This window comes from Scyliorhinus torazame, chromosome 5, assembly GCF_047496885.1.
Source record: "Scyliorhinus torazame isolate Kashiwa2021f chromosome 5, sScyTor2.1, whole genome shotgun sequence".
Lineage (NCBI taxonomy): Eukaryota > Metazoa > Chordata > Chondrichthyes > Carcharhiniformes > Scyliorhinidae > Scyliorhinus > Scyliorhinus torazame.
Window position 1 is genome coordinate 103,158,465 of NC_092711.1, and position 27,209 is coordinate 103,185,673.

The 27,209-nt window shown below is 45.9% G+C and overlaps 2 protein-coding genes and 1 long non-coding RNA gene across 5 annotated transcripts in view; 1 reads left to right on the plus strand and 2 right to left on the minus strand.

Moving 5' to 3' along the window:
• The window catches only part of LOC140419270 (uncharacterized), a 229,738-nt gene that overhangs the window by 115,550 nt on the left and 86,979 nt on the right, over positions 1 to 27,209 (minus strand). The window lies entirely within an intron of this gene.
• Positions 463 to 23,710, minus strand: LOC140419264 (uncharacterized). 3 transcript variants are annotated; one of them, XM_072503096.1, is made up of 3 exons: positions 23,636 to 23,710; positions 9,988 to 10,103; positions 463 to 7,356 (listed from the first exon to the last, which is right to left on the minus strand). In XM_072503096.1, exon 3 carries the CDS (start codon positions 7,246 to 7,248, stop codon positions 5,794 to 5,796), a length of 1,455 nt encoding a protein of 484 aa, XP_072359197.1. In that variant the 5' UTR covers positions 7,249 to 7,356; positions 9,988 to 10,103; positions 23,636 to 23,710; the 3' UTR covers positions 463 to 5,793. The 3 variants fall into 3 exon arrangements, with proteins under 3 accessions (XP_072359197.1, XP_072359200.1, XP_072359198.1); XM_072503099.1 differs by having other exon boundaries at positions 9,981 to 10,103; XM_072503097.1 differs by lacking the exon at positions 23,636 to 23,710 and adding an exon at positions 10,420 to 10,852.
• On the plus strand, positions 23,468 to 27,197 carry LOC140419275 (uncharacterized). Its single transcript, XR_011945664.1, has 2 exons — positions 23,468 to 23,676; positions 26,339 to 27,197. It is a non-coding gene; the product is annotated as an uncharacterized lncRNA (long non-coding RNA).

Below are 27,209 nucleotides of genomic sequence, written 5' to 3' on the forward strand. Positions count from 1 at the left end.
TTCCAGCATTTTCTGTTTTTATTATAAGATCAGGGAGGTTATACTGGAGCTGTCCAAAACACTAGTTAAACCACAGCTGCATTACTGAGTACAGTTCTGGTCACCACATTACAGGAAGGATGTGTTCATACCAGAGAGGATGCAGAGGAGATTGACCAGGATGTTGACACAAATGGAGAATTTTAACAATGAGGAAAGATTGGAGAGGCCGAGGTTGTTTTCTGTGGAACAGAGAACACTGAGGAGAGATTAACTGAGGTGTTTAACATTCTGAGGGGCCCTGGATAGAATGGACAAGAAGGATTTATTTCATTAATAGGTCAATAACCAAAGGGTTTAGATTTAAAGTAATTAGCAACGGATTGGGAGTGGAAGGGGCATAATGGATCTCTGTGTCTATTCGGAACCCTGGATATGTGTTATCCCTTCTCAGTTCCCAAATAACAGAGGTCAAGTCTGTGCTTTTTGGCAAAGTCCAGTTGAACTTTATTTGTCAGCTGTGCCACTTGTTTTTAATACAAAATTTAGAAAAAATCAACAACTAGCCCTGCAGTAAGCTAGTCAGATTAATTGTCTTTAGCGAATACAGAAGTTGAGTTTTCATTTAAATCATAATACACCAGATAAAATAACTGGGTAATTTTGATTAGCAAAGCGAGCAGCAAAGGTTTCATAAATAGATGGAGTGAGCAAGAAGAGAAACCGAACAAAGCAACAGAAGCACTTTTCCATTCCGGTAAGTGATTCTTAAGAGAATTGTTATCTCAATGTCTGGCCTTCTTTTTATTGCTGATTGGCTTTAACTAATTTATAATTCATCAATTTGACCAAAGTGTCTATCCATCAATTTAAGAGATATATGTATTTGAGTATGTTGGCGGAATTCTCCCATTCCATCGCTTGCCAATTTTCCAAATTATTGACACCTGCATCTCAACATTAATTAGAAAAAAAACAGCCTTCAGGGCATTATGACCTTAGACTGTCTATTACCATGGAAACGAGACTGTCCGTGCTGGAAAAGCAGCAGCATACAATGGGGTCTTTTAGCTAGTTGGCGTCACTGACCTTGCTTGTCTCAAGCAATTTGCAAATGTTAAAATCTAGGTTTAATGAACGAAAACTAAAGTGTATGATCTGGATTAACCCTTAATGGGTATCCAGCTATTGTTGCACTCAAATAATGCTTCATATGCTTCCTGAGTTCTCATTTAACTATTTTACCGTTATCATCTATAGGTAACTAGAAAGCCCATTTCTATCAGTCCCCCCTTTTGATTCTTCTAAAGATTAATAAGATGAATCAAAATAACGAATAGAAGTTAGGGAAGAAATGTGATAGGATAGAATTAAGCGCAGGGAGGAACTCATTTGCGTTTTCTTTAATGGTTCACTTGTTTGAGAACAGCCATCAACACTGGAGTGGGCAAAGCTTTGCAAGCGTTACAAGCATTCTGGACGTATTTTATGCAAAAAAGTGATTATATAGTACAATAACAATTCAGTAATAATGGAAGTTAATTATATGATTGCAGTAATAATTGGGTAATAATGCAGTAATGACAGTTCAATAGTAGGAGCCTGGTTCAATGTCATGGGCTGGTGGTGCAGTTGGACAACTATGAACCACTTTGATTGTTGGGGCATTATGGGTAGCCATACATTGGGCAATGCATCTGATCGGCAAGATCACTACCTAAATGACAAACCCAAAAATGAAAAATGAGAGAAGTCCCTGAATGATGGAAATTCCTGTGCTACCCACCCATCCAGAGAGCCATCCCCTAAGAGGGGTGTCAGAGAGTTGTTAAAGTTTCCCAACTTCTTCTGGAATATGTGCTGACAAGCTGTTGATTTCTTCCGAATTATCTGGGATGTAGGTGCAACACTCTGCACCAATCAGGGCACAGGTGCCACCTTTCTCGGCTAGCACATAGTCAAGTGCCATCCGATTCTGTAAAGCCACAGTTCGATTGGCTAGCATCTCGGCTGAAATGCTACTGAGAGCTCGGGCAGTGTCATTGGCTATTTCCTCGAAGGCTGTGGCCAATTTAATGTATTCTCTGCTCAATACGATGATGCCATAGGCAGGGATGAGAGCAGAAAAGAATTTCTCAGCCCCTGTGATCTCGCATTTAGACCTCGTGATGATAGTGGTCAGTTGATATTTCTCAAACTGTGGGATGAAAGGTCCATGTTTTGAGTCTGCGTTTATAGCATCGGCTAGGGAAAGGGAAACGAATGGCGGATGAAGGGGACAATGAATCATAAATAGCACGCTCCTCTGCAGCTCACTGGGAGCCAAGGGTCTGCAGTATTACTGTAATAGGTGCCATTATAGGTAGAATATTGGGCAACCACTTGTGGGTATCAATATTCTGTACAATTTGTCCCATCGGTGTGATTATTAGATATCCTTTTAAAGTCGATGGGATTCCCTTCATGTCCAGAGACCACTACCTTGTGTCATGAGTGCACTCTGTACTGGCACTCACATCCAATAATATTCACATTTACTGTATCCCACATTCCATGCTCTATGATTATAGCCGATTAAACAAATGGTCCCAGTATGATTATGACCAGTTGGGAAGGTTACTTGGGCTGGTTTCTGTTTCCGATCAGAGACATGTTGATACCATCCCTTGAAAGTATTTACTGGGCGGCCTGCAGATCGCCATCTCTTAACCTCATCGTTTATCATTTCTTTGGTTCTGGTGTCTCCACATTGGGGAAGGGAAGAGTCGGGATTTTGGAAAATGTACCATTGTTCCATTTGGGATAAAGTAAAAGGAACAGGCTGCAGTGGGATAGCTGTTTGGGAATTGGTAGGGATAGAAGAACACACCCAGCAATTAGAGACGTTAAAGTCTCTGGCATAGGTATAGGACATGTAAAGGAACGTGTTAACATTGAACTCCTGGGTAAGGCCTGCTGGGCCAAACACATAACTGAAAATCAATATTATGGCAAACATTTTTACAGATTCTGATTTTGGTAAGCGCGCTTCACATATGACGCGTGAATCCTTGATTTCTTTCTTTGGAGTTTCACGGCTGACTGGGTTGAGAGTAATATCTGGTAGGGGCCTTCCCACTTGGCTCCTAATGGTTTGTGCTGAATTTGTTTTATGTAAGCGGATTCGACGGGCACCAAGTCGTGGCCCCATCAGGAGGATCGCCCCACTCCATCGAGGCCTGAAAGCATTTGTTAAGTTTTGACAATAACTAAGTAAAGCATCACTCATCACATGACAGTCTGTCTTTCTTAAGTCAATAGTTCCTGCCAGGGACATGGGTCTACCAGTGATGACCTTAAATGGGCTTAGTTTGGGGTTGCTCTGATACTGCACAAACCTAGTGGCAGGGCTTGAATCCAATTCATGCCTTCTTGGTTGTATCTGGACAATCGTTCTTTTAAAGTCCGGTTCATGCGTTCCACTTGTCCTGATGATTCTGGATGATCAGGGCAGTGTAGATTCCAATCGATGTTCAGTAATCTGCACACCTCCTGGCAAACAGCAACTGTAAAGTGGGTTCCACTGTCTGAGTCAATCTAGCTGGTACTCCCCATCTGGGAATATAGCCTTTGCATAGGACTTTGGATGTATGGGTGGCTGTAGCCCTCCTGGCTGGAGCAGCCTCTACCCATCTAGAGAACTTATCCACTATTACAAGGAAGTCAGTGTATCTTTGACATGTAGGAAGGGTGATGTAATCGACCTGTATATTCTGGAATGGTCCTGCAGGGGCAGGAGCTTTTAGCTGAGGCATTGATGTTATAGGTCGTAAGTTGTTCTTTTCACAGGTTACACAGCAGTTTGATACCAATTGTGCATATTTTTTGAATCCTTTGCCACACCAACTTTTCTGGAATCAAGCCATCATCTGTCCTGGGCCAGAAATGGCAAAATGGCATCAGTGCCTGTGGTGCAACTGGTTTATCAGTCTGAACTTGTCTCCAAATATCATCACCATACAACTGGATACCTGAGTCTAACCATGACCATTTCTCTTCTTGTGCCGAGTCATGTTGCATTTCAAGTAGATCTTGCAATAAATCGGTCACTCCCAATTTGTAGATGTGTCTTGGTTCTGCTGAAGAATCCCACTGGGAGGCAGCTTCCTTCGCTACTCTGTCTGCAAGGGTGTTTCCTTGTGCTTCTATAGTGTTGTCTTGAGTAATGGCAATACCATTTAGAATGGATACTTCTTTTGGCAAAGCTATGGCTTCTCGGAGGTCATCATTTCAGTGGTGGGAGTCTAGAACTCGCTGTCTCATAGGGTCCTAGAAGCAGAAATCCGGATCACTTTAAAATAAATGTCTTGGATATCCAATTGAAGGACTGGGACATACAGGGCAATCGACTGAGATCTGCAAAATAGGATTTAGCCGAATAGTTCCACTTCAGCCAGCACTCACACAATGGGCCAAATGGCCTCTATCTGTACCAGAACTTTGAGGTTTTTACTCTGATAGTTGGAGTTTGTTTCTGATGATAATAACCTCTAAGGGACTGGAGTTTAACATTCTAGATATTGGTGAAATAAATCAGCTGTTTTAAACACGTTGTAGATTTTTGTCTTTCCCGCCTGAGTGTTTAACATCACCTGGCTGGAGCTCAGAAAGGACAATCTCACCTCATAGAATCAGAGAATTTACAGTGCAGAAGGAGGCCATTCGGCCCATTGAGTCTGTACCAGCCCTTGGAAAGAGCATCCTACTTAAGCCCACACCTCCACCCTATCCCCGTAACCCCACCTAACCTTTTGGACGCGAAGGGCAATTTAGCATAGTCAATCCACCTAACCTGCACATCTTTGGAGTATGGGAGGAAACCGGAGCACCCGGAGGAAAGCCACACAGACACGGGGAGAACGTGCAGGCTCCGCACAGACAGTGACCCAAGCAGGAATCGAACCCGGGTTCCTGGCGCTGTGAAACAACAGTGCTACCCACTGTGCTACCGTGCCGCCCTTGCATCCAAGCTCCCGGATTGTCTGTCTTCTCTCCGGGTAAGATTCTGTTTGTCGCTTGTATTTCACTGTGGCAGGGCAGAGACCTGATTGAAGGGTTCAAACATTGGAGTTCTGGGAAAGATGGTCAAAGATTTGGGAGGTGGCAACATGTTCAAACAGTTTGGAGAGGAGACGGAGGTTTAAGATGGGGCAGTAATTTGTAAGGATGGCAGGGTCAAGGGTTTGTTTTATTGAGGAGGGGGTGATGATGGCAGATTTGAAGGACAGAGGGACAGTGACTGAAGAGAGAGAAATGTTGACAATATCCGTGGATACAGGGGAGTTGGCTGATCAGTAGCTGAGTGGGAATAGGGTCGATGGAGCAGGAGCTGGGTCTCATGGACAAGATGGGCTCTGAGAGGGCATGAGGGGAGAGAAACTAGAGAAAGATGTGGGTTCAGGGCTCAGGAAAGGATGACATTTAGAGACAGTTGGGTCCGGTGGGCTCGTGGAAGGGAGGGAAGCAGCAGAGACAGCTGATCGGATTTACTCAATCTCAGTCACAAAGAAGTTCCACAAGCTCCTCACACTTCTTTATGGAGGTGAGGATGGAAGAGACAGGGGAGAGTGAGAGTACTTCAAAAGGAACTAACCTGTGTCAGAGATATTAAAACGTTTCAACACACTGCGGATTTAACTCAAATCTAATGTATTTGACTTTTAGCCAGAATATTAGCCCCTGTAAATGGGCTGAAGTTTGTTATCAGCAGAAAGAGATCCAAATGAACATGGTTCAGTCCTGAATGTGAGTAACAGCAAAACCCATTCACTGTGGTTATTTGTGGCCTCGTTGGTGCTGCTGCAGGTGGTATGAAATGGTGAATCCCTTCCCACACTCAGAGCAGGTGAACGGTCTCTCCCCAGTGTGAATTCGCTGATGTACAGTGAGGTTAGATGATCGTCTGAACCCAGTCCCGCAGTGAGAGCATCTAAACGGTCTCTCGTCAGTGTGAACACGTTGATGGCGCATCAGTTCCACAGGACTTTTATAGCACCTCCCGCAGTCTGGACATTGGAACGGTCTCTCGCTGTGAACTCGCTGGTGCTTCTGTAGGTTGTAAGACATTTTGAATCCCTTCCCACACTCTGAACAGGTGAACGGTCTCTCTCCAGTGTGAACTCGCTGGTGCTTCTGCAAGTCAGATGACTGAGTGAATCCCTTCCCACACATGGAGCAGGCGAATGGCCTCTCCCCAGTGTGAATTCGCTGGTGCTTCTGCAAGTCAGATGACTGAGTGAATCCCTTCCCACACTTGGTGCAGGTGAATGGCCTCTCTCCAGTGTGAATTCGCTGATGTACAGTGAGCTGAGATGAGTGTCTGAACCCAGTCCCGCAGTGAGAGCACCTAAACGGTCTCTCGTCAGTGTGAACACGTTGATGGCACATCAGTTCCCCAGAACTTTTATAGCACTTCCCGCAGTCTGGACATTGAAACGGTCTCTCATCAGTGTGAACTCGCTGGTGTTTCTGCAGGGTGGATAACTGAGTGAATTCCTTCCCACACTGGGAGCAGGCGAATGGCCTCTCCCCAGTGTGAATTCGCTTATGTACAGTGAGGTGAGATGATTGTCTGAACCCAGTCCCGCAGTGAGAGCACCTAAACGGTTTCTCGTCAGTGTGAACACGTTGATGGCTCATCAGATCCCCAGAACGTTTGTGGCACTTCCCGCAGTCTGGACATTGAAACGGTCTCTCATCAGTATGAACTCGCTGGTGACTCAGCAGGACGGATGACTGAGTGAATCCCTTCCCACACTTGGAGCAGGTGAATGGTCTCTCCCCTGTGTGAACCCGCTGGTGTTTCCGCAGGGCGGATGACAGAGTGAATCCCTTCCCACACTTGGAGCAGGTGAATGGTCTCTCCCCAGTGTGAACTCGCTGGTGTGTGGACAGATTAGATGACTCAGTGAATCCCTTCCCACACTTGGAGCAGGTGAATGGTCTCTCCCCAGTGTGAACTCGCTGGTGTGTGGACAGATTAGATGACTCAGTGAATCCCTTCCCACACTTGGAGCAGGTGAATGGTCTCTCACCAGTGTGACTGCGTCGATGAATTTCCAGATGGGATGGGGAAGTGAATCCTTTCCCACAGTCCACACATTTCCACGGTTTCTCCTCGGTGTGACTGCATTTGTGTCTCGTGAGGCCTGATGATCGAGTGAATCCTCGTCCACACACACAACACGTGTACGGTTTCTCCTCACTGTGAACGATGCTTTTTCTTTCCATGTTCAAAGTACGATGATGTTCAGAATATGATAAATTGCAAACTCTGTCAGATCCTGGTGTGATATTTGGTTTGCATATCTGGACTTTGAAGCCTCCCCTTCGAACACCCTGTGAAAACAGAAAATAGGGAGTGAGAGAGAACCCACAAAAACACAAAGGCAGGTTGTGAAATTGAGCTGAATGAATCTGGTCATTTGTGGGGCCGGCACTGGGAAAAAGTGACCATGAAAACTGCTGGATTGCTGTAAATACCCAACTGGCCTCTTCGGGAAGAGGGAGAAAGAGGTGAAGAGGGATTTTGTATATTTACAAGACATATCAAGGGAGTAGTTGGCAAAGCAAATTCAATCTTCAGCTTCATAAACAATAATATTGATACTGAAACTATGCTTCTGGTGGCATGGTGGTTAGCACTGCTGCCTCACAGTGCCAGGGACTCAGGTTCAATTCCGACCTTGGTGACTGTGTGTGTGGAGTTTGCACTTTCTCACCGTGTCTGCGTGGGTTTCCACCCGGTGCTCAGGTTTCCTCCCACAGTCCAAAGAAGGGAACATTAGGTGGATTGGCCTTGATAAATTGCCCCTTAGTGTCCAGCGATGTGCAGGTTAGGTGGGGCTATGGCGTTACAGGGACAGGGTAGGGGTGTGGGCCTAGGCAGGGTGCCCTTTCAGAGAATCAGTGCAGCCTCGATGGGCCGAATGGCCCCCTTCTGCACTGTAGGAATTCTATGGCTCTAATTCTATTCTATGAATCTTTCTGAAGCTCTGGTCACCACTCTTCAGGAAGAACAAAGAACAAAGAAAAATTACAGCACAGGAACAGGCCCTTCGGCCCTCCCAGCCTGCGCCGATCCAGATCCTTTATCTAAACCTGTCGTCTCTTTCCAAGGATCTACTTCTCTGTTCCCCGCCCGTTCATATATCTGTCTAGATGCATCTTAAATTATGCTATCGTGACCGCCTCTACCACCTCCGCTGGCAAAGCGTTCCAGGCACCCACCACCCTCTGCGTAAAAAACTTTCCACGCACATCTCCCTTAAACTTTCCCCCTCTCACCTTGAAACCGTGACCCCTTGTAATTGACACCCACACTCTTGAAAAATTTTGTTGCTATCCACCCTGTCCATACCTCTCATAATTTTGTAGATCTCAATCAGATCCCCGCTCAACCTCCATCTTTCCAACGAAAACAATCCTAATCTACTCAACCTTTCTTCATAGCTAGCACCCTCCATACCAGACAACATCCTGGTGAACCCCCTCTGCACCCTCTCTAAAGCATCTACATCCTTCTGGTAATGTGGCGACCAGAACTGCACGCAGTATTCCAAATGTGGCCTAACCAAAGTCCTATACAACTGTAACATGACCTGCTGACTCTTGTACTCAATACCGCGTCCGATGAAGGCAAGCATGTTGTATGCCTTCTTGACCACTCTATCGACCTGCATTGCCACCTTCAGGGTACAATGGACCTGAACTCCCAGATCTCTCTGTGCATCAATTTTCCCCAGGACTCTTCCATTGACCGTATAGTCCGCTCTTGAATTAGATCTTCCAAAATGCATCACCTCGCATTTGCCTGGATTGAACTCTAACTGCCATTTCTCTTCCCAACTCTCCAATCTATCTATATTTTGCTGTATTTTCTGACAGTCCTCCTCGCTATCTGCAACTCTATCTGAATGTGAAGGTTCTTGGAGAAGATGCAGAGGAGATTTACCAGAATGGTTCTAGCAAAGGAGGTTGAGGGGAGATTTGATTCAGGGACACAGGATTATGCCAGATTTCCATCAGGTGGACAAAGAAACTCTGTTTCCATTCACTGGTCATACAAGCAGTCGGGACACAGATTTAAAGTTTTGGGTAAAACCTGGATTGAACAATATAAGATCCTGAGGGGTCTTGACAGGGTGGATGTGGAGAGGATGTTTCTCTTGTGGGAGAATCTAGAACATCACTGTTGCAAAATAAGGGGTCACCCATTTCAGATGGAGATGAGGATTTTTTATTCTCTTGAGGGTTGTAAAACTTAGGAACTCACGTCCTTAAAAGGCAGTGGAAGCAGAGTCCTTGAATATTTTTAAGGCAGAGCTGGATAGATTCTTGATGAGCAAGGAGGTGAAAGGTCATCAGGGGTAGGCAGGAATGTGGAGTTGAGGTTAGAATGAGATCAGCCGCAATCTTATTGAATACTGAGCAGGCTCGAGGGGCCGAGTGGCCTGTTCCTAGTTTGTATGTAAAAGGTACAGGAGATATGAGGTGATATGAGATGTATGTTTTGACACAGCGAGCGGCATGGCCTGAAACTTGCTGCCTTGGAGAGAGTTTGAAAATAAACACAATGAATGATTTGATTTCAAAAGGAAATTTGATGGACATCTGAGGGAAATTACCTGCGAGGACACAGGGAGAGATCAGGAGAATGGCACTGACTGGATTGCTCCAGAGAGCTAGCATGGACTCAATGGGCCGAATGCCATTCTCTGTGCCAACATGTCTCTGAATCCTTTGTGTAATCTAATTTTGTAATTTAACCCCGGGGGGGTTCAGATATCACTCAGCTAAATCTGTGCTACACTCCCTCCGAGGCCATTCTATCCTTCCTCAGGTTTGTTGCCCAGAACTGAACACAGTTCTCCAGGTTTGGTCTAACCAGGGTTTGTGAATCTTGGGGCTTTTCCAGTTACACTGAGACTTGAAATCTTCCCTCACAGACAGAACAGACAAACCTTTTACCTTCCACACCCAGATGCTGCTGATATTCAGGGTCTGATGAACCTAGTGACTCTGTCAGATCGCGATGTGACGTTTGGTTTGCGTTTCCCGTCTGTTAAACCTCCACTTCCAGTATCCTGTAAATTTACAGAAACCTCACAGTCAGTTAGGACAGAAATTCACAACATTCTCTCCTCGCCAACTTTGATTAAATGGAGGTTTGATCACATGACCTGCCCCCATCCTCCAGCCATTAATCGGTCAACACATCCATCCTTGTGACACACTGCCTTCCTCAGCCAATTGGGAAGCAAAATGACTCATTACCTCACAGGACAGTTACTGACCTAACGATTTTCCAGACACCCAGGTGTGAATCTCACCAACGCAGGGAGCGGAGTTGGTGTGAACTCGGGGAGAGGAGCTTCGGAACAGTAAATATAAATAACTTACCTCAGGGATTCAGGGCAGCACGGTAGCCTTGTGGATAGCACAATTGCTTCACAGCTCCAGGGTCCCAGATTCGATTTCGACTTGGGTCACTGTCTGTGCGGAGTCTGCACATCCTCCCCGTGTGTGCGTGGGTTTTCTCCGGGTGCTCCAGTTTCCTCCCACAGTCCAAAGATGTGCAGGTTAGGTGGATTGGCCATGATAAATTGCCCTTAGTGTTGGGTGGGGTTACTGGGTTATGGGGATAGGGTGGCGGTGTTGACCTTGGGTAGGGTGCTCTTTCCAAGAGCCGGTGCAGACTCGATGGGCCGAATGGCCTCCTTCTGCACTGTAAATTCTATGATAATCTATGATGATTCACGGCCTAGTCGGCAGGGAGAGGCGTTGGCCCGGATCCGGGGAGGAACGGCAAGTATAAATAACTTACCTCGGGGATTCATGGTCTTGTCTGCAGGGAGCGGGGTTGGTGCCAATCCGGGGAGGAAGAGCTTCGGAACAGTCAGTATAAATAACTTACCTGTTGGGTATCTGGACTGGGGGAAAAAACTGAAACGTGACATTAGAGTAATTAACTAAGTCGGGGAGTAACGAGGAGATTAGTAACTAGGAGATTGCTGATTTTTATCTATATCAACGATTTGGATGAGAATGTACAAGGCTTGATCAGTAAGTTAGCAGATGACACTAAAATAGGTGGTATTGTAGACAGTGAGGAAGGTTATCAGAAATTGCAGCTGGATCTTGATCAGCTGAGGAAGTGGGCCGAGAAATGGCAAATGGAGCTCAATACACATCAGTGCGAGGAGTTGCATTTCGGAAAGTCAAATCAAGGTAGGACTTTCACAGTGAATGGTAGGACCTTAGCGAGTATCGTGGACCAGAGCGACCTTGGAATTCCGGTGCACGGTTCTCTAAAGGTGGAGTCACAGGTAGACAGGGCAGAGTTTGTGGCATGCTGAACTTCATCAGTCAGGGCATTGAGTATAGAAGTTGGGAAGTTATGTTGCAGTTGTACAGGACGTTGGTGAGGTCGCACCTGGAGTATTGTGTTCAGTTTTGGCTGCTTTGCTGACAGAAAGATGTTATTAAACTGGAGAGAGTGAAGAAGAGATTTACAAGGATGTTGCCCGGACTCAAGGGACTGAGTTACAGGGAGAGATTGGACAGGCCAGGACCTTTTTCTTTGGAGCGTAGGAGACTGAGGGGTGATCGAGGTGTGTAAGATCATGAGAGGCATGTATAGGGTGAATACGCTCAGTCTTTTCTCAAGGTTGGGGAATCAAGGACTCGAGGGCATCGGTTTATGTTCAGAGGGGAAAGAATTAATGGGAACCTAAGGAGCAATGGTTTTACACAGAGGATGGTACGTATGTGGAATGAGCTGCCAAAGGAAATGGTTGAGGCAGTGACATTGACAACATTGAAAAGGCATTTGGACAGATACATGGATAGGAAAGGTTCAGAGGGATATTGGGCCAAATACAGGCCAATGGGATTGGCTTAGGTGGGCTTTTTGGTTGGCATGGACCAGTTTGGGCCGAAGGACCTGTCTCCATACCATAGATTCTATGACCCCCAAGTCTCTTTGGACACCCACTGTACTTAACCTCTTTCCATTTAGAAAGTACTCAGTTCGATCTTTTTTTGGTTCAAAGCAGATAACCTCACACTTGTTTACATTGCTACAGTGTTGCTCATTCACCTCGTCTGTCAATATCTCCTTACAATTTTATGCTATCATCTAGGCTGTCTACGATGCCACCGAACTTTGTATCATCAGCAACAGGCAGAAGAGGCCCTTCGGTCCATCAAGTTTGCATCGACACATGAAAAGCCTGACCCACCTACCTAATCCCATTTGCCAGCACTTGGCCCATAGCCTTGAATGTTATGACGTGCCAGTCTTCATCCAGGTGCTTTTTAAAGGATGTGAGGCAACCCGCCTCTACCACCCTCCCAGGCAGTGCATTCCAGACCATCACCACCCTCTGGGTAAAACATTTTTCCTCAATTCCCCCCTAAACCTCCTGCCCCTCACCTTGAACTGGTGTCTCCTTGTGACTGATCTTTCAACTAAGGGAACGACTGCTCCCTATCCACCCTGTCCACGCCCCTCGTACACCTTGATCAAGTTGCCCCTCAGCCTTTTGCTCCCACAAACACAACCCACGCCTATCCAACCTCTCTTCATAACCTAAATGTTCCATCCCAGTCAACATCCTGGTGAATTGCCTCTGCACCCCCTCCAGTGCAATCACATCCTTCCTATAATGTGGCGACCAGAACTGCACACAGTACTCCAGCTGTGGCCTCATAATAGTTCAATACAACTCCCAACATGACCTCCCTGCTTTTGTAATCTATGCCTCAATTTGATAATGTGTCCCGTATGCCTTTTTCCCCACCCTATTAACCTGCCCTTCTACCTTCAGAGATCTATGGACAAACACGCCAAGGTCCCTTTATTTGTCAAACTTCCCAGTGTCATGCCATTAGTTGAATGCTTCCTTGACAAATTACTCCTTCCAAAGTGTGTCACCTCAGACTTTTCATGGTTAAATTCCATCTGCCACTTTTCTGCCCATTTGACCGTCCCGTCTGTATTTTCCTGTAACCAAAGACACTCAACCTCACTGTTAACCACCAGGCCAAGCTTTGTGTCATCCACAAAAACTGATCCTACCCCCCACATAGTCATCTATGTTGTTTATATAAATGATGAATAATAGGGGGCCCAGCACAGATCCCTGTAGTACGCCACTGGTCACTGGCTTCCAGTCACTGAAGCAGTTGTCTGTCATCATCCCCGGATCACAGCTACGCCAATTTTCAATTCACCTCATCAAATTACCCTGTATCCCATGTGCATTTGCTTTCTTTTTCTGGGTCTGTACTCGTTGGGAGTTTCGAAGGATGAGGGAGATCTTATTGAAACTTACAGAATACTGAGAGGCCGAGAGAGAGTGGACGTGGAGAGGATGTTTCCACGAGTGGGAAAAACTAGAACCAGAGGGCACAGCTTCAGACTGAAGGGAAGATCCTTTGAAACTGAGATGAGGAAGAATTTCTTCAGCCAGAGGACAGTGAATCTGTGGAACTCATTGCTGTGAAGGCTGGGGAGACCTGTAGCCACGTAAAATGGCTGCTTCCCGATTAATTTGGCCAAAACCCGATTTAAAATGGCTAACCGGAAAGGCTGATGGGAAAAGCAGGTAACAAGACACAAACGGACAGCTGCAGGCAGAATATCATATTCGGCTCTGGGGAAGTCGGCCCAGATCGATACTCAGGGCTATTAACAGCCCATCAACCAAGACATCTGCAGTTATACTCAGGACTATTAGCAGCCCATCAACCCAGACATCTGCAGTTTAATCGGCTATCCCCGGAAACAATTGCAACATATTAGCAATTGAATACCGGGCCAGACCTGTCGGCGCCTGCAGTGGCCGAAACAAAGGCAGGTGAACGACCACCCCCCGATCGGGGAATCGCCTCGCAATTGGACGTATCGAACCCAGTGATTGGGAACAAGTCCAATCACTTGGGACTCAGGGTCAAGGGCCGCCCCGAGAGGCGGGAAGCCCCTGGGCCCTATAAAGTGAGGGGCCAAGTTCAGATCTCTCTCTCTCTCCCTTCTTCGCCTGCTCGAGACCTTCGCAAGAACACCAACCAGCAACTGTAAGTTTGAATCCAGCGATCGCTATCCGATAAAGACTCCTAGCCATCGACCTGTATCAGCCTTTTGAATCCCGCGGGCCAGATCTGATTGGATAAGCCATTCGTTTCCCTGACCTGGTGGGCTCTTCCTAAAGTTAAGTATTGGCCAGTAGTGATAGGTTTATTATATAGATAGTAGGATTATTGTATAAACATTACTTGTTGTATATAATAAATGACCGTTGATTTCAATCTTACTAAGCGGTGTGCTGACTTATTAACCATAACTTGAACCACGTGGCGGTATCAGAAAGATACCTGGCGACTCGTGACCAAAGGTGACGTAATCAGAGCTAATAAACTACGGCTAAAAAGAGCAACAGTCCAAATCAGAGTGTCTTTAAGACAGAGATAGATAGTTCTTGATTAATAAGGGCATCCGGTGAATAAGGAGAAGGCAGGAGAATGAAGAAGAGAAACATATCAGCCATGATTGAATGGCGGAGCAGACTCGATGGGCCGAATGGCCTAATTCCTTTTTAAAAATAAATTTAGAGCATCCAATTCATTTTTTCCAATTAAGGGGCGTGTTTAATCCCCCGACCTTGCACATCTTTGTGTTGTGGGGGCGAAACCCACGCAAACACGGGGAGAAAGTGCAAACTCCACACGGAGAGTGACCCAGAGCCGGGATCGAATCTGGGATCTCGGCGCCGTGAGGCTGCAGTGCTACTCACTGCACTACCGTGCTGCCCGGCCTAATTCTGCTCCTATGTCTTATGGTCTTCCAAGTCTCCCATTGGGATCTTGTCAAAGATTTGCTGAAGTCCATGTAAACAGCATCAACTGCACTACCTTCATCTACACAGCTCGTCACCTGCTCAAAAAATGCAATCAAATTTGGTCAGCATGACTTCCTTCTGACAAATGCTGACTATTCCTGATCAAATCCTGCCTCTGCAAGTGGAGATAGATTCTCTCCCATAGTTTCCCTACCACTGACGCAAGACTCACTGGCCTGCAGTTTCCTGGCTTATCTCTACAACCTTTCTTAAACAGTGGGGCCACATTAGCTGAACTCCAGTCCTCTGGCAATTCCCCCGTGGCCAGAGAGGAATTAAAAATTTGGGTCAGAGCCCCTGCAATCTCCTCCCGCGCCTCCCACAACAGTCTAGGGCACAACTCATCCGGACGTGCAGATTTGTCCACTTTTAAACCTGCCAACACCTCCAATACCTTGTCACTCCCGATGTTAATTTGCTCAGGAACTTCAGTCTCTGCCTGAATTCCATATCTGCCTCCTCATACTCTTGGGTGAAGACAAATGTGAAGTGTTCGTTCAACACCCTACGTCAGACTGTTGTTCATAGACTACAGCTCCGCCTTCAACACCAATAGCCCAACAAAACTAATAACCAAACTCTGCAATCTTGGACTTGACCCTTCCCTGTGCAGCTGGATCCTTGTCTTCCTCACCAACAGACCGCAATCTGTCAGGATAGGTAACAGCATCTCCTCCACAATAGTCCTCAACACCGGGGCCACACAAAGATGTGTGCTCAGTCCTCTACTGTACTCCGTATACACACACACAAGACTGTGTGGCAAGCTTTAACTCCAATTCTATCTATAAGTTACGAATGATACGAATATGATGGATCGTACCTCAAACAACGACGTGTCAAACTACAGAAGGGAGAAAGATCACGTGGTTGCTTGGTGGACAGAAAACAACCTCTCTCTCAATGCCAGCAAAACCAAGGAACTGATCATCGACTTCAGGAAGTGTAGTACGACACACGCTCCCGTCTACATCAATGGCTCCGAAGTGGGAATGGTCGATAGCTTAAAGTTCCTGGGGGGTCACCATTACCAACAGTCTGTCCTGGTCCACTTACATTTATGCAACAGTGAAGACAGCCCAACAACATCTCTACTTCCTATGGAAGCTAAAGAAATTTGGCATGTCCGCATCGACTCTCACAATCTTCTACAGATGTGCGAAAGAGAGCATCCTATCCGGCTGCATCACATCACAAGAAACTTTTTTTTTTTTTTTAAATCACAGCAGTCCAGATGGTTTCTAACCAGGATTTTATATATCTCAGTACTTCTCCAGTCACACAGATACTGGAAATCTTTACCTACAAACAGAACAGACCCGAAGAAATAGGAACAGGAGTCAGCCGTTCAGTCCTTTGAGCTGCTCCACCATTTAATAAGATCACGGCTGATCTCACACTCACTAAGTCCACTTTCCTACCTTCCCTCAGTAATCCTCAATTCCCCTACTGATTAAAAACAGATCGATCTCAGCCTTGCAACTGATCACGGACTCGGCCTCCACATTTCCTGGGCTAAATAATTCCAAGATTCACCAGTTTGGGAGAAGAAATTCTTTCCTCATTTGGCAGTCCCTCCAAACCCAGGATCACCCTCGTGAACCTCCTCTGTACTACCTCCAATGATAATATATCTTTCCTGAAATAAGGGGACCAAGACTGTACACATTATTCTAAATGTGGCCTCACTGGAAGCTTGTACAGTTTTGTGCAGCAACACAACTTTGTGTGTAGAATCCAGCCCCCTTGAAATAAAACATGCAGGACGAGGCTAAAAAGATGGCCTCTCCTCCTAGAATGTCCAACAAGGGGAAACATCCGCTCTACGTCTACCCCGTTAATCCCCTTTAGCATTTAATGTACCTCAATTATATCTCCTCTCATTCTTCTAAACACCAGTGAGTATTGGCCTAAACTGCTCAAATCTCTCTTCACAAGACAATCAATCTAGTGAACCTTCTCTGAACCGCCGCTAATGCATTTATGCCATTGTCCAAGGGACAAAATCTGCATCACTCCCAATGTGGTCTCACCAACGGCCTATACAGTTACAACAGCACTGCCCTACTTTATACTCTATTCCATTAGCAATGAAAGCCAACATTCCATTTGCCTTCCTTATTACCTGCTGCACCTGCAGACTGTCTGCGATCCGTGTACAAGGGCACCCAGATCCCTCTGTACAAAAGCATTTTGAACTTTCTCTTAATTTAGATAATAAGTTGCTTTATTATTCCTGAGCAAAATGGATAACCTCACACTTATGCAGGTTAAATTCCATCTGACACAGTTTGACCCACTCACCTATTTCTCATTTCCTCTTTGCAGCTTGCTTTCCCACCCATTTCAGTGTTAGCTGTAAATTTGGCTATCGGAAGACCAAAAGACTGTCAGACATAGGAGCAGAATTAGTCCACTCGGCCCATCGGGTCTGCTCCGCCAATCAATCATGGCTGATATTTTCTCATCCCCATTCTCCTGCCTTCTCCCCATAACCCCTGATCCCCTTATTAATCAAGAACCTATCTATCCCTGTCTTAAAGACACTCAGTGATTTGGCCTCCACTGCCTTCTGCAGCAAAGGGTTCCACAGATTCACCACCCTCTGGCTGAAGAAATTCCTCCTCATCTCGGTTTTAAACGATCGTCCCCTTAGTCTGAGATGGTATCTCTGCTTCTAGTTTTTCCTACAAGTGGAAACATCCTCTCCATGTCCACTCGACCCAGGCCTCGCAGCATCCTTAAAGCTTCAATAAGGTCCCCCCTCATCCTTCTAAACTCCAACAGACCCAGAATCCTCAACCGTTCCTCATACGACAAGCTCATCATTCCAGGGATCATTCTTGTGACCTCCTCTGGACCCTCTCCAAGGCCAGCACATCCTTCCCAGATACAGGGCCCAAAACTGGTCAGAATACTCCAAATGAGGTCTGACCAGGTACAACCTCAGAAGCACATTCCTGGTCTTGTATTCTAGCTCTCTTGACATGAATGCTAACATTGCATTTGCCTTCTTAACTGCTGACTGAACCTGTACATTAACCTTAAGAGAATCATGAACAAGGACTCCCAATTACCTTTGTGCTTCTGATTTCCTAAGCATTTCCCCATTTAGAAAATAGTCTATGCCTAAATTCCTCCTTCCAAAGTGCATAACCTCACCCTTTTGCACATTGTATTTCATTTGCCACTTCATTGCCCACTCTCCTAGCTTGTCCAAATCCTTCTGAAGCCCCGCCTGCTTCCTCAATACTACTTGTCCCTCTACAGATCTTTGTATCATCTGCAAAATTAGCAACAGTGCCTTCACTTCCTTCTTCCAGATCATGAATCGTACATTCTATCTGTCCCATAGTCATTAATTTAGACTGTAAATAGTTGGGGGCCGAGGACCGAACCCTGTGGCACACCACTAGTTACAGCTTGCCAACCAGAAAAAGACAGAAGAGCCCTCCAAGACCCCTCACACCTGTGTTATTCTCTCTTCCATCGGCAGAAGCTACAAAAGTCTGAGAACACGCACCAACAGATTCAAAAACAGCTACTTCCGTGCTGTTACCAGACTCCTGAATGAGCCTCTTATGGGCTGAACTGATCTCTCCAAGCATCTTCTTGGGACGGTCAATAGAGAATTAAAGGTGCTATATTTAAATGCGCGCAGTGTACGGAACAAGGTAGATGAGCTTGTGGCCCAGATTGTGACTGGCAGGTATGATGTGGTAGGCATCACAGAGACATGGTTGCAGGGGGTTCAGGACTGGCATTTAAACATCCAGGGATTCACAACCTATCGAAAAGACAGGGAGGTGGGCAAAGGGGGCGGGGTTGCCTTGTTAATTAGGAATGAAATTAAATCAATAGCACTAAATGACATAGGGTCAGATGATGTGGAGTCTGTGTGGGTAGAGTTGAGAAACCACAAAGGCAAAAAAAACATAATGGGAGTTTTGTACAGGCCTCCTAACAGTGGTCAGGACCGGGGGCACAAAATGCACCACGAAATAGAAAGTGCATGTCAGAAAGGCAAGGTCACAGTGATCATGGGGGACTTCAATATGCAGGTGGACTGGGTAAATAATGCTGCCAGTGGACCCAAGGAAAGGGAATTCATTGAATGTTTACAGGAGGGCTTTTTGGAACAGCTTGTGATGGAGCCCACGAGGGAACAGGCCATTCTGGACTTAGTGTTATGTAATGAGCCAGACTTGATTAAAAATCTTAAAGTAAGGGAGCACTTAGGAGACAGTGATCATAATATGGTAGAATTCAATCTCCAATTTGAAAGAAAGAAGGTAGAATCAGATGTAAAGGTGTTACAGTTAAATAAAGGTAACTAAAGGGGCATGAGGGAGGAACTGACGAAAATCGACTGGGAGCAGAGCCTAGTGGGAAAGACAGTAGAACAGCAATGACAGGAGTTTCTGGGAGTAATTGAGGACACAGTGCAGAGGTTCATCCCAAAGAAAAGAAAGGTTATCAGGGGGGGATTAGACAGCCATGGCTGACAAAGGAAGTTAGGGAATGCATCAAAGCAAAAGAGAAAGCCTATAATGTGGCAAAGAGTAGTGGGAAGTCAGAAGATTGGGAAGGCTACAAAAACAAACAGAGGATAACAAAGAGAGAAATAAGGAAAGAGGATCAAATATGAAGGTAGGCTAGCCAGTAACATTAGGAATGATAGTAAAAGTTTATTTAAATACATTAAAAACAAAGGGGAGGCAAAAGTTGACATTGGGCCACTCCAAAATGACGCTGGTAATTTTGTGATGGGAGACAAGGAAATAGCTGAGGAACTAAATAAGTACTTTGCGTCAGTCTTCAGAGTAGAAGACATGAGTAATATCCCACCAATTCCGGAGAGTCAGGGGGCAGAGTTGAATATGGTAGCCATCACAAAGGAGAAAGTGCTAGAGAAACTCAGAGGTCTAAAAATTGATAAATCTCCGGGCCCAGATGGACTACATCCTAGAGTTCTAAAGGAGATAGCTGAAGAAATAGTGGAGGCGTTAGTTATGAGCTTTCAAAAGTCACTGGAGTCCGGGAAAGTCCCAGAGGATTGGAAAATCGCTGTTGTAACCCCCCTGTTCAAGAAGGGAACAAGGAAAAAGATGTAAAATTATAGGCCAATTAGCCTAACCTCGTTTGTTGGCAAGATTCTAGAATCCATTGTTAAGGATGAGATTTCTAAATTCTTGGAAGTGCAGGGTCAGATTAAGACAAGTCAGCATGGATTTAGTAAGGGGAGGTCGTGCCTGACAAACCTGTTAGAGTTCTTTGAAGAGATAACAAATAGGTTAGACCAAGGAGAGCCAATGGATGTTATCTATCTTGACTTCCAAAAGGCCTTTGATAAGGTGCCTCACGGGAGACTGCTGAGTAAAATAAGGGCCCATGGTATTCGAGGCAAGGTACTAACATGGATTGACGATTGGCTGTCAGGCAGAAGGCAGAGAGTTGGGATAAAAGGTTCTTTTTCGGAATGGCAACCGGTGACGAGTGGTGTCCCGCAGGGTTCAGTGTTGGGGCCACAGCTGTTCTCTTTATATATTAACGATCTAGATGACGGGACTGGGGGCATTCTGGCTAAGTTTGCCGATGATACAAAGATAGGTGGAGGGGCAGGTAGTATGGAGGAGGTGGGGAGGCTGCAGAAAGATTTAGACAGTTTAGGAGAGTGGTCCAGGAAATGGCTGATGAAATTCAACGTGGGCAAGTGCGAGGTCTTGCACTTTGGAAAAAAGAATAGAGGCATGGACTATTTTCTAAACGGTGACAAAATTCATAATGCTGAAGTGCAAAGGGACTTGGGAGTCCTAGTCCAGGATTCTCTAAAGGTAAACTTGCAGGTTGAGTCCGTAATTAAGAAAGCAAATGCAATGTTGTCATTCATCTCAAGAGGCTTGGAATATAAAAGCAGGGATGTACTTCTGAAGCTTTATAAAGCATTAGTTAGGCCCCATTTAGAATACTGTGAGCAATTTTGGGCCCCACACCTCAGGAAGGACATACTGGCACTGGAGCGTGTCCAGCGGAGATTCACACGGATGATCCCAGGAATGGTAGGCCTAACATACGATGAACGTCTGAGGATCCTGGGATTATATTCATTGGCGTTTAGGAGGTTGAGGGGAGATCTAATAGAAACTTACAAGATAATGAATGGCTTAGATAGGGTGGATGTAGGGAAGTGGTTTCCATTAGCAGGGGAGACTAGGACCCGGGGGCACAGCCTTAGAATAAAAGGGAGTCACTTTAGAACAGAGATGAGGAGAAATTTCTTCAGCCAGAGAGTGGTGGGTCTGTGGAATTCATTGCCACAGAGGGCGGTGGAGGCCGGGACGTTGAGTGTCTTTAAGACAGAAGTTGATAAATTCTTGATTTCTCGAGGAATTAAGGGCTATGGAGAGAGAGCGGGTAAATGGAGTTGAAATCAGCCATGATTGAATGGCGGAGTGGACTCGATGGGCCGAATGGCCTTATTTCCGCTCCTATGTCTTATGGTCTTCTCTACTGAGTAGTCCTGCACTCCTTATGCTTCATCCGATATCTATATCTATGTATTTACATTTTGTATTTATCGTATGTCCTATGATTTTCGTGCATGGAACACTCTGCCTGGACTGTACCCAGAACAATAATTTTCACTGTACCTCGGTACATGTGTGGATAAATCTAATTCTAATCTAAATCCAATATAATCTAATCCCCACTCTCTGCTGTCTGTCGGTTAGCCAATCCTCTATCCAAGCTAATATATTACCTCTCAGCCCCGTGAGATATTACCTTGTTTATTACAAAGAAAAGTACAGCACAGGAACAGGCCCTTCGGCCCTCTAAGCCTGCGCCGACCATGCTGCCTGTCTAAACTAAAATCTTCTACCTTCCGGTGTCCATAATCCTCTATTCCCATCCTATTCATGTATTTGTCAAGATGCCCCTTGAACGTCACTATCGTCCCTGCTTCCTCCACCTCCTCCGGCAGCGAGTTCCAGGCACCCACTACCCTCTGTAAAAAAACTTGCCTCGTACATCTCCTCTAACCTTGCCCCTCGCACCTTAAACCTATGCCCCCCCAGTAATTGACCCCTCTACCCTGCGAAAAGGTCTCTGACTATCCACTCTGTCTATACCCCTCATAATTTTGTAGACCTCTATCAGGCCGCCCCTCTACCTCCGTCGTTCCACTGAGAACAAACCGAGTTTATTCAACCGCTCATCATAGCTGATGCCCTCCATGCCAGACAACATTCTGTAAAATCTCTTCTGCACCCCCTCTAAAGCCTCCACATCCTTCTGGAGTGTGGCAACCAGAATTGAACACTATACTCCAAGTGTGGCCTAACTAAAGTTCTATACAGCTGCAGCACGACTTGCCAATTTTTATACTCAATGCCCCGGCCAATGAAGGAAGCATGCCGTATGCCTTCTTGACTACCTTCTCCACCTGTGTTACGCCTTTCAGTGACCTGTGGACCAGTACACCTAGATCTCTCTGACTTTCAATACTCTTGAGGGTTTCTACCATTCACTGTAAATTCCCTATATTAGATCTTCCAAAATGTATTACCTCAAATTTGTCCGGATTAAACTCCACCTGCCATCTCTCCGCCCAAGTCTCCAAACAATTTAAATCTTGCTGTATCCTCTGACACTGGGGCTGTTTAGCACAGGGCTAAATCGCTGGCTTTGAAAGCAGACCGAGGCAGACCAGCAGCACGGTTCGATTCCCGTAACAGCCTCCCCGAACTGGCGCCAGAATGTGGCGACTAGGGGCTTTTCACAGTAACTTTATTTGAAGCCTACTTGTGACAATAAGCGATTTTCATTTCATTTCATTTCAGTCCTCATCGCTATCCGCAATTCCACCAACCTTTGTGTCGTCCACAAACGTATTAATTAGACCAGTTACATTTTCCTCCAAATCATTTATATATACTACGAACAGCAAAGGTCCCAGCACTGATCCCTGTGGAACACCACTAGTCACAGTCCTCCAATCAGAAAAGCATCCTTCCATTGCTACTCTCTGCCTTCTATGACCTAGCCAGTTCTGTATCCACCTTGCCAGCTCACCCCTGATCCCATGTGACTTCACCTTTTGTACCAGTCTGCCATGAGGGACCTTGCCAAACGTCTTACTGACGTCCATATAGGCAACACCCACTGCCCTACCTGCATCAATCATCTTTGTGACCTCCTCAAAAAACTCTATTAAGTTAGTGAGACACGACCTCCCCTTCACAAAACCGGGCTGACTCTCGCTAATACGTCAACTTGCTTCCAAATGGGAGTAGATCCTGTCTCGAAGAATTCTCTCTGAGGTTGTTTGTGGAGAGAAAGCGGCGGATAGTGAGAGTGGAGAATGTTCTTGTTTCACATTCTGCTCTGGGGTTTGTAAACCCCGCCCCCGACCTCTCACCTGACACCTCACAATGCGCGGAGTGATTGACGGCAGCACTGACCAATTGGCAAAGAGTGGGCGGGCCCAGAGGACCGGTCGGGAGTGACTGGTCCTCCAACCAATCAGCGTGAATGTGGAGGCGGGACTGGGCTGAGTGAAGCAGTGTGATTAATGGCGACAAAGAAAAAGTTCTTTCTCGGATCCACAATCCGTGAAGGTGGGAATGGCGGGACGGAGGGAGAGCTGGATCAGGCGGGTCGTTAGACACGCTTCGTTTTATCTTAACCGAAAATCCGGAAAAATAACCTCCCGGTACCTGGGGATCTGAGCGGGAGCTGCAGCTTTCTCGCAGACAAGGTGAAGCAAACACCATCTTTCTTTGGCTCTGGCAGACGTGCGCATGCGCCTTCTCAATAGTGGGTTACTTGCAGCAGTGGGCATGCGCCATCGGCATCCTTAGTTGGATCACTAGCGACAGTGCGCATGCGTACCCACCATCTTTATTGGGGCATGAGCAGCAGAGCTCAGGCTCAGTCGCCATCATTGTTGGGGGCAACATTTTTGAAACGTTTCTTCTTGACAGAATGTCCATCAAATTGTTTCACTCTGAGTTACAAATTCCTATTCATGGGGCAGAATATATCCAGGGCTGTGACAATAATTCGAATTTATATTGTGACTTGAACAGAATAAAACTTTTAAGACTTAAGACTTTCAGAGAAACGTTACAAAGTAACAATTGACACTGAGCCACAAGAGGAGATATTAGCTTTTAAGGACAATCTTAACGGAGGAAAGTGAGTCAGAGAGTTTTAAGGAGGAAATTCCAGAAATTGAGGCCTTGGTAATGGTGGTGCGATTAAAATCGGGAATGCTGAAGTGGCTGGAATTAAATGAGTGCAGAGATCTCAAAGGGGTGTGTGTGGAGGAGATTACAGTGATCAGGATGATCATTACCATGGAGTAAAAGAATGAGAAATTTAAACTTTTTGTGCCTTTTCAAAGGAAGCGTTTGTAGATCAGTGGGCACAGGGGCTGGTGTGAGTAAGCACATGGGTAGCAGAGTTTGGGATGGGATGGAGGGGGTTGTTTAATGTTGCAGTCCAGCTGCGAGTGCGTTGGAATAATTTGGTTAAGTGGTAACAGAAGAATGGATGATGGTTTCTGCAGCAGATGAACAGAGACTAAGGTGGAGTCGAGCTGTGTTCCTGAGGTGGAAATCGGCAATCTTGGTGATGATGTAGATCTGTGGTCAAGAGCTCATCTGGGGTGAAATATTTCACCATGGTTGTGAACAGTCTGCTTCAGCCTCAGACATTTGACAGGGATGGAATTGGTAACAAGGGAGTGGAGTTTCTAGCGAGGATGAAAGGGAATGGGTTCAGTCTTGTCAATATTTAAATGGAGGAAAGTTCTGCTCATCCAGCACTGGATGTCAGACAAGATCAGACAGTGTGTGTCTTGGAAAGCAACTTGCAGGTGGTGATGTTCACATACATCTGCTGCTCTGCTCCATCCAGGTGGTGGAGGTTAAGGGTTTAGGAGATTCTGTCAAATTGTGATTCAGTTGCTGGTCCATTGCTTCCTGTTACCCTCACTCCGTTCTCACTCTCTCTCCCTTTCCATCAATCTTTTTGATTCTCTCTCCCCTACTACTCACTCTCTTTCTCTCTCACTCTGTTTCTCACAAGGTTCTCTAGCCCAGAGGGTTGTGGATGATAATAATAATCATTATTGTCACAAGTAGGCTTACAATAACACTGCAATGAAGTTACTGTGACCATCAGTGAATATATATAAGGCTGAGATGGTGAGATTTTTGGTCTCTCAGGAAGTGAAAGGACGCAGAGAGCTCACGGGAAAGTGGAATTGAAGACTGAGATCAGCCACAATCGTGTTCAATGGCAGAGCAGGTTTGACGGGCTGAATGGTCTACTTCTGCTCCTATTTCTTGTGTTCTTGCAGAGGCCTGAATCTTGTGTGGGCTCAGGCTGGGTGGCAGGTTCCCTTCCCTGAAGGACATTAACAAACTGGTTCAAAAAGTTTCAACAGTTTTCGTGGTCACTTTTTCCCAGTGCCGGCCCCACAAGTTACCAGATTCATTCAGCTCAATTTCACAACCTGTCTTTGTGTTTTGTGGGAGCTCTCTCACTCCCTTTTTTCTGTTTTAACTCAATTTCACAGGGTATCAGCAGGGAAGGATGTGCAATTGGGAAACTCCAACCAAGCGCCACATCAAAATCTGACAGTCGTGTAACTGATCGCAACCTGAATATCATTAGATTTTGAACATGGAAGAAAAAAAGCACAGTTCACAGTGGAGAGAAACTACACATGTTCTGTGTGTGGACGAAGCTTCAGCCGATTATCTGGCCTGTCAAAGCACAAGCGCAGTCACAGCAGGGAGAAACCATGGAAATGTGGGGATTGTGGCAAGGTGTTCAATTACCCATCTGACCTGGTAACCCATCGACACATTCACACTGGAGAGAAACCTTCCATCTGCCCCGAGTGTGGGCGTGGATTCACTCAGACATACAGCCTGTTGATGCACCAGTGAGTTCACACTGGGGAAAGGCCTTTCACCTGCCCCGAGTGTGGGAAGGGATTCACTCATTAATCCCAACTGCTGACACACCAGCAGATTCACAATGATGAGAGACCTTTTAAATGCGGGATGTGCTTTAAAAGTTCACGGGATCAGGTGTCCCTTCAAAGAGTTCACACTGATGGAAGACCGTTCAAATGCCTCGACTGTGGGAAGTGCTTTAAAAGTTCCGGGGAACTGGTGTCCCATCAACATGTTCACACTGACAAGAAACCATTAGGGGCTGGTTTAGCACACTGGGCTAAATAGCTGGCTTTTAAAGCAGACCAAGGCAGGCCAGCAGCACGGTTCAATTCCCATACCAGCCTCCTCGAACAGGCGCCGGAATGTGGCGACTAGGGGCTTTTCACAGTAACTTAATTGAAGCCTACTTGTGACAATAAGCGATTTTCATTTCATTTTTCATTTCAGGTGCTCCGACTGTGGGACTGGGTTCATAAGATCATCTCAACTCACTCTACACCAGCGGATTCACACTGGGGAGAGACCATTCACCTGCTCCCAGTGTGGAAAGGGATTCATTCACTCAGGCAACCGGCTGAGACACCAGCGGGTTCACAAGTAACTGCTGTGATTGGACTTTGCTGTGAATCACATCCAGGACTGAACCATGTTCATTGGACTCGGGTTTGACTCATATTTATAAACGCTAATCCAGTTATAAGGGATAATATTCTGGATAAAAGTCAATTATTTAACACAAGTGTGTTTCGAATCTTTTAACATCCCATCACAAATTAGTTCCGTCTGAAGGTCTCTCTCTCTCCCCTGTCTCCTCCATCCTCACCTCAAGTGTGTGGAGTTCATGAAGCTTCTTACTCACTGAAATTGAGACAGTCAGATCAGCTGCCTCTGCTGCTTTCCCTTCTTCCACTGGGCCAAACTGTCTCTAAAATTCCACATGGTCTGAGCTCTGAACTCATCTTTCCCTAGTTTCTCTCATACCATCTATCTTCCTCAGAGCTCATCTTGTCCATTCGACCTGCCTCCTGCGCCAGGGTCCTGGGTTCGATTCCCGGCTTGGGTCACTGTCTGTGCAGAGTCTGTGCGTTCTCCCCGTGTCTGTGTAGGTTTCCTCCGGGTGCTCTGGTTTCCTCCAACAAGTCCTGAAAGACATGCTTGTTGGGTGAATTGGACATTCTGAATTCTCCCTCTGTGTACCCCAATGCCGGGGTGTGGCCACGAGGGGATTTTCACAGTAACCTCATTGCAGTGTTAATGTAAGCCTACTTGTGACACTAATAAAGATTGTTTGATTATTATTATTTAACCACATTCTCAC

What these genes read in the sequence shown, in the direction of transcription:
- LOC140419264 (XM_072503096.1), bottom strand. Translation starts at nt 7,248, where the DNA reads ATGGAAAGAAAAAGCATCGTTCACAGTGAGGAGAAACCGTACACGTGT.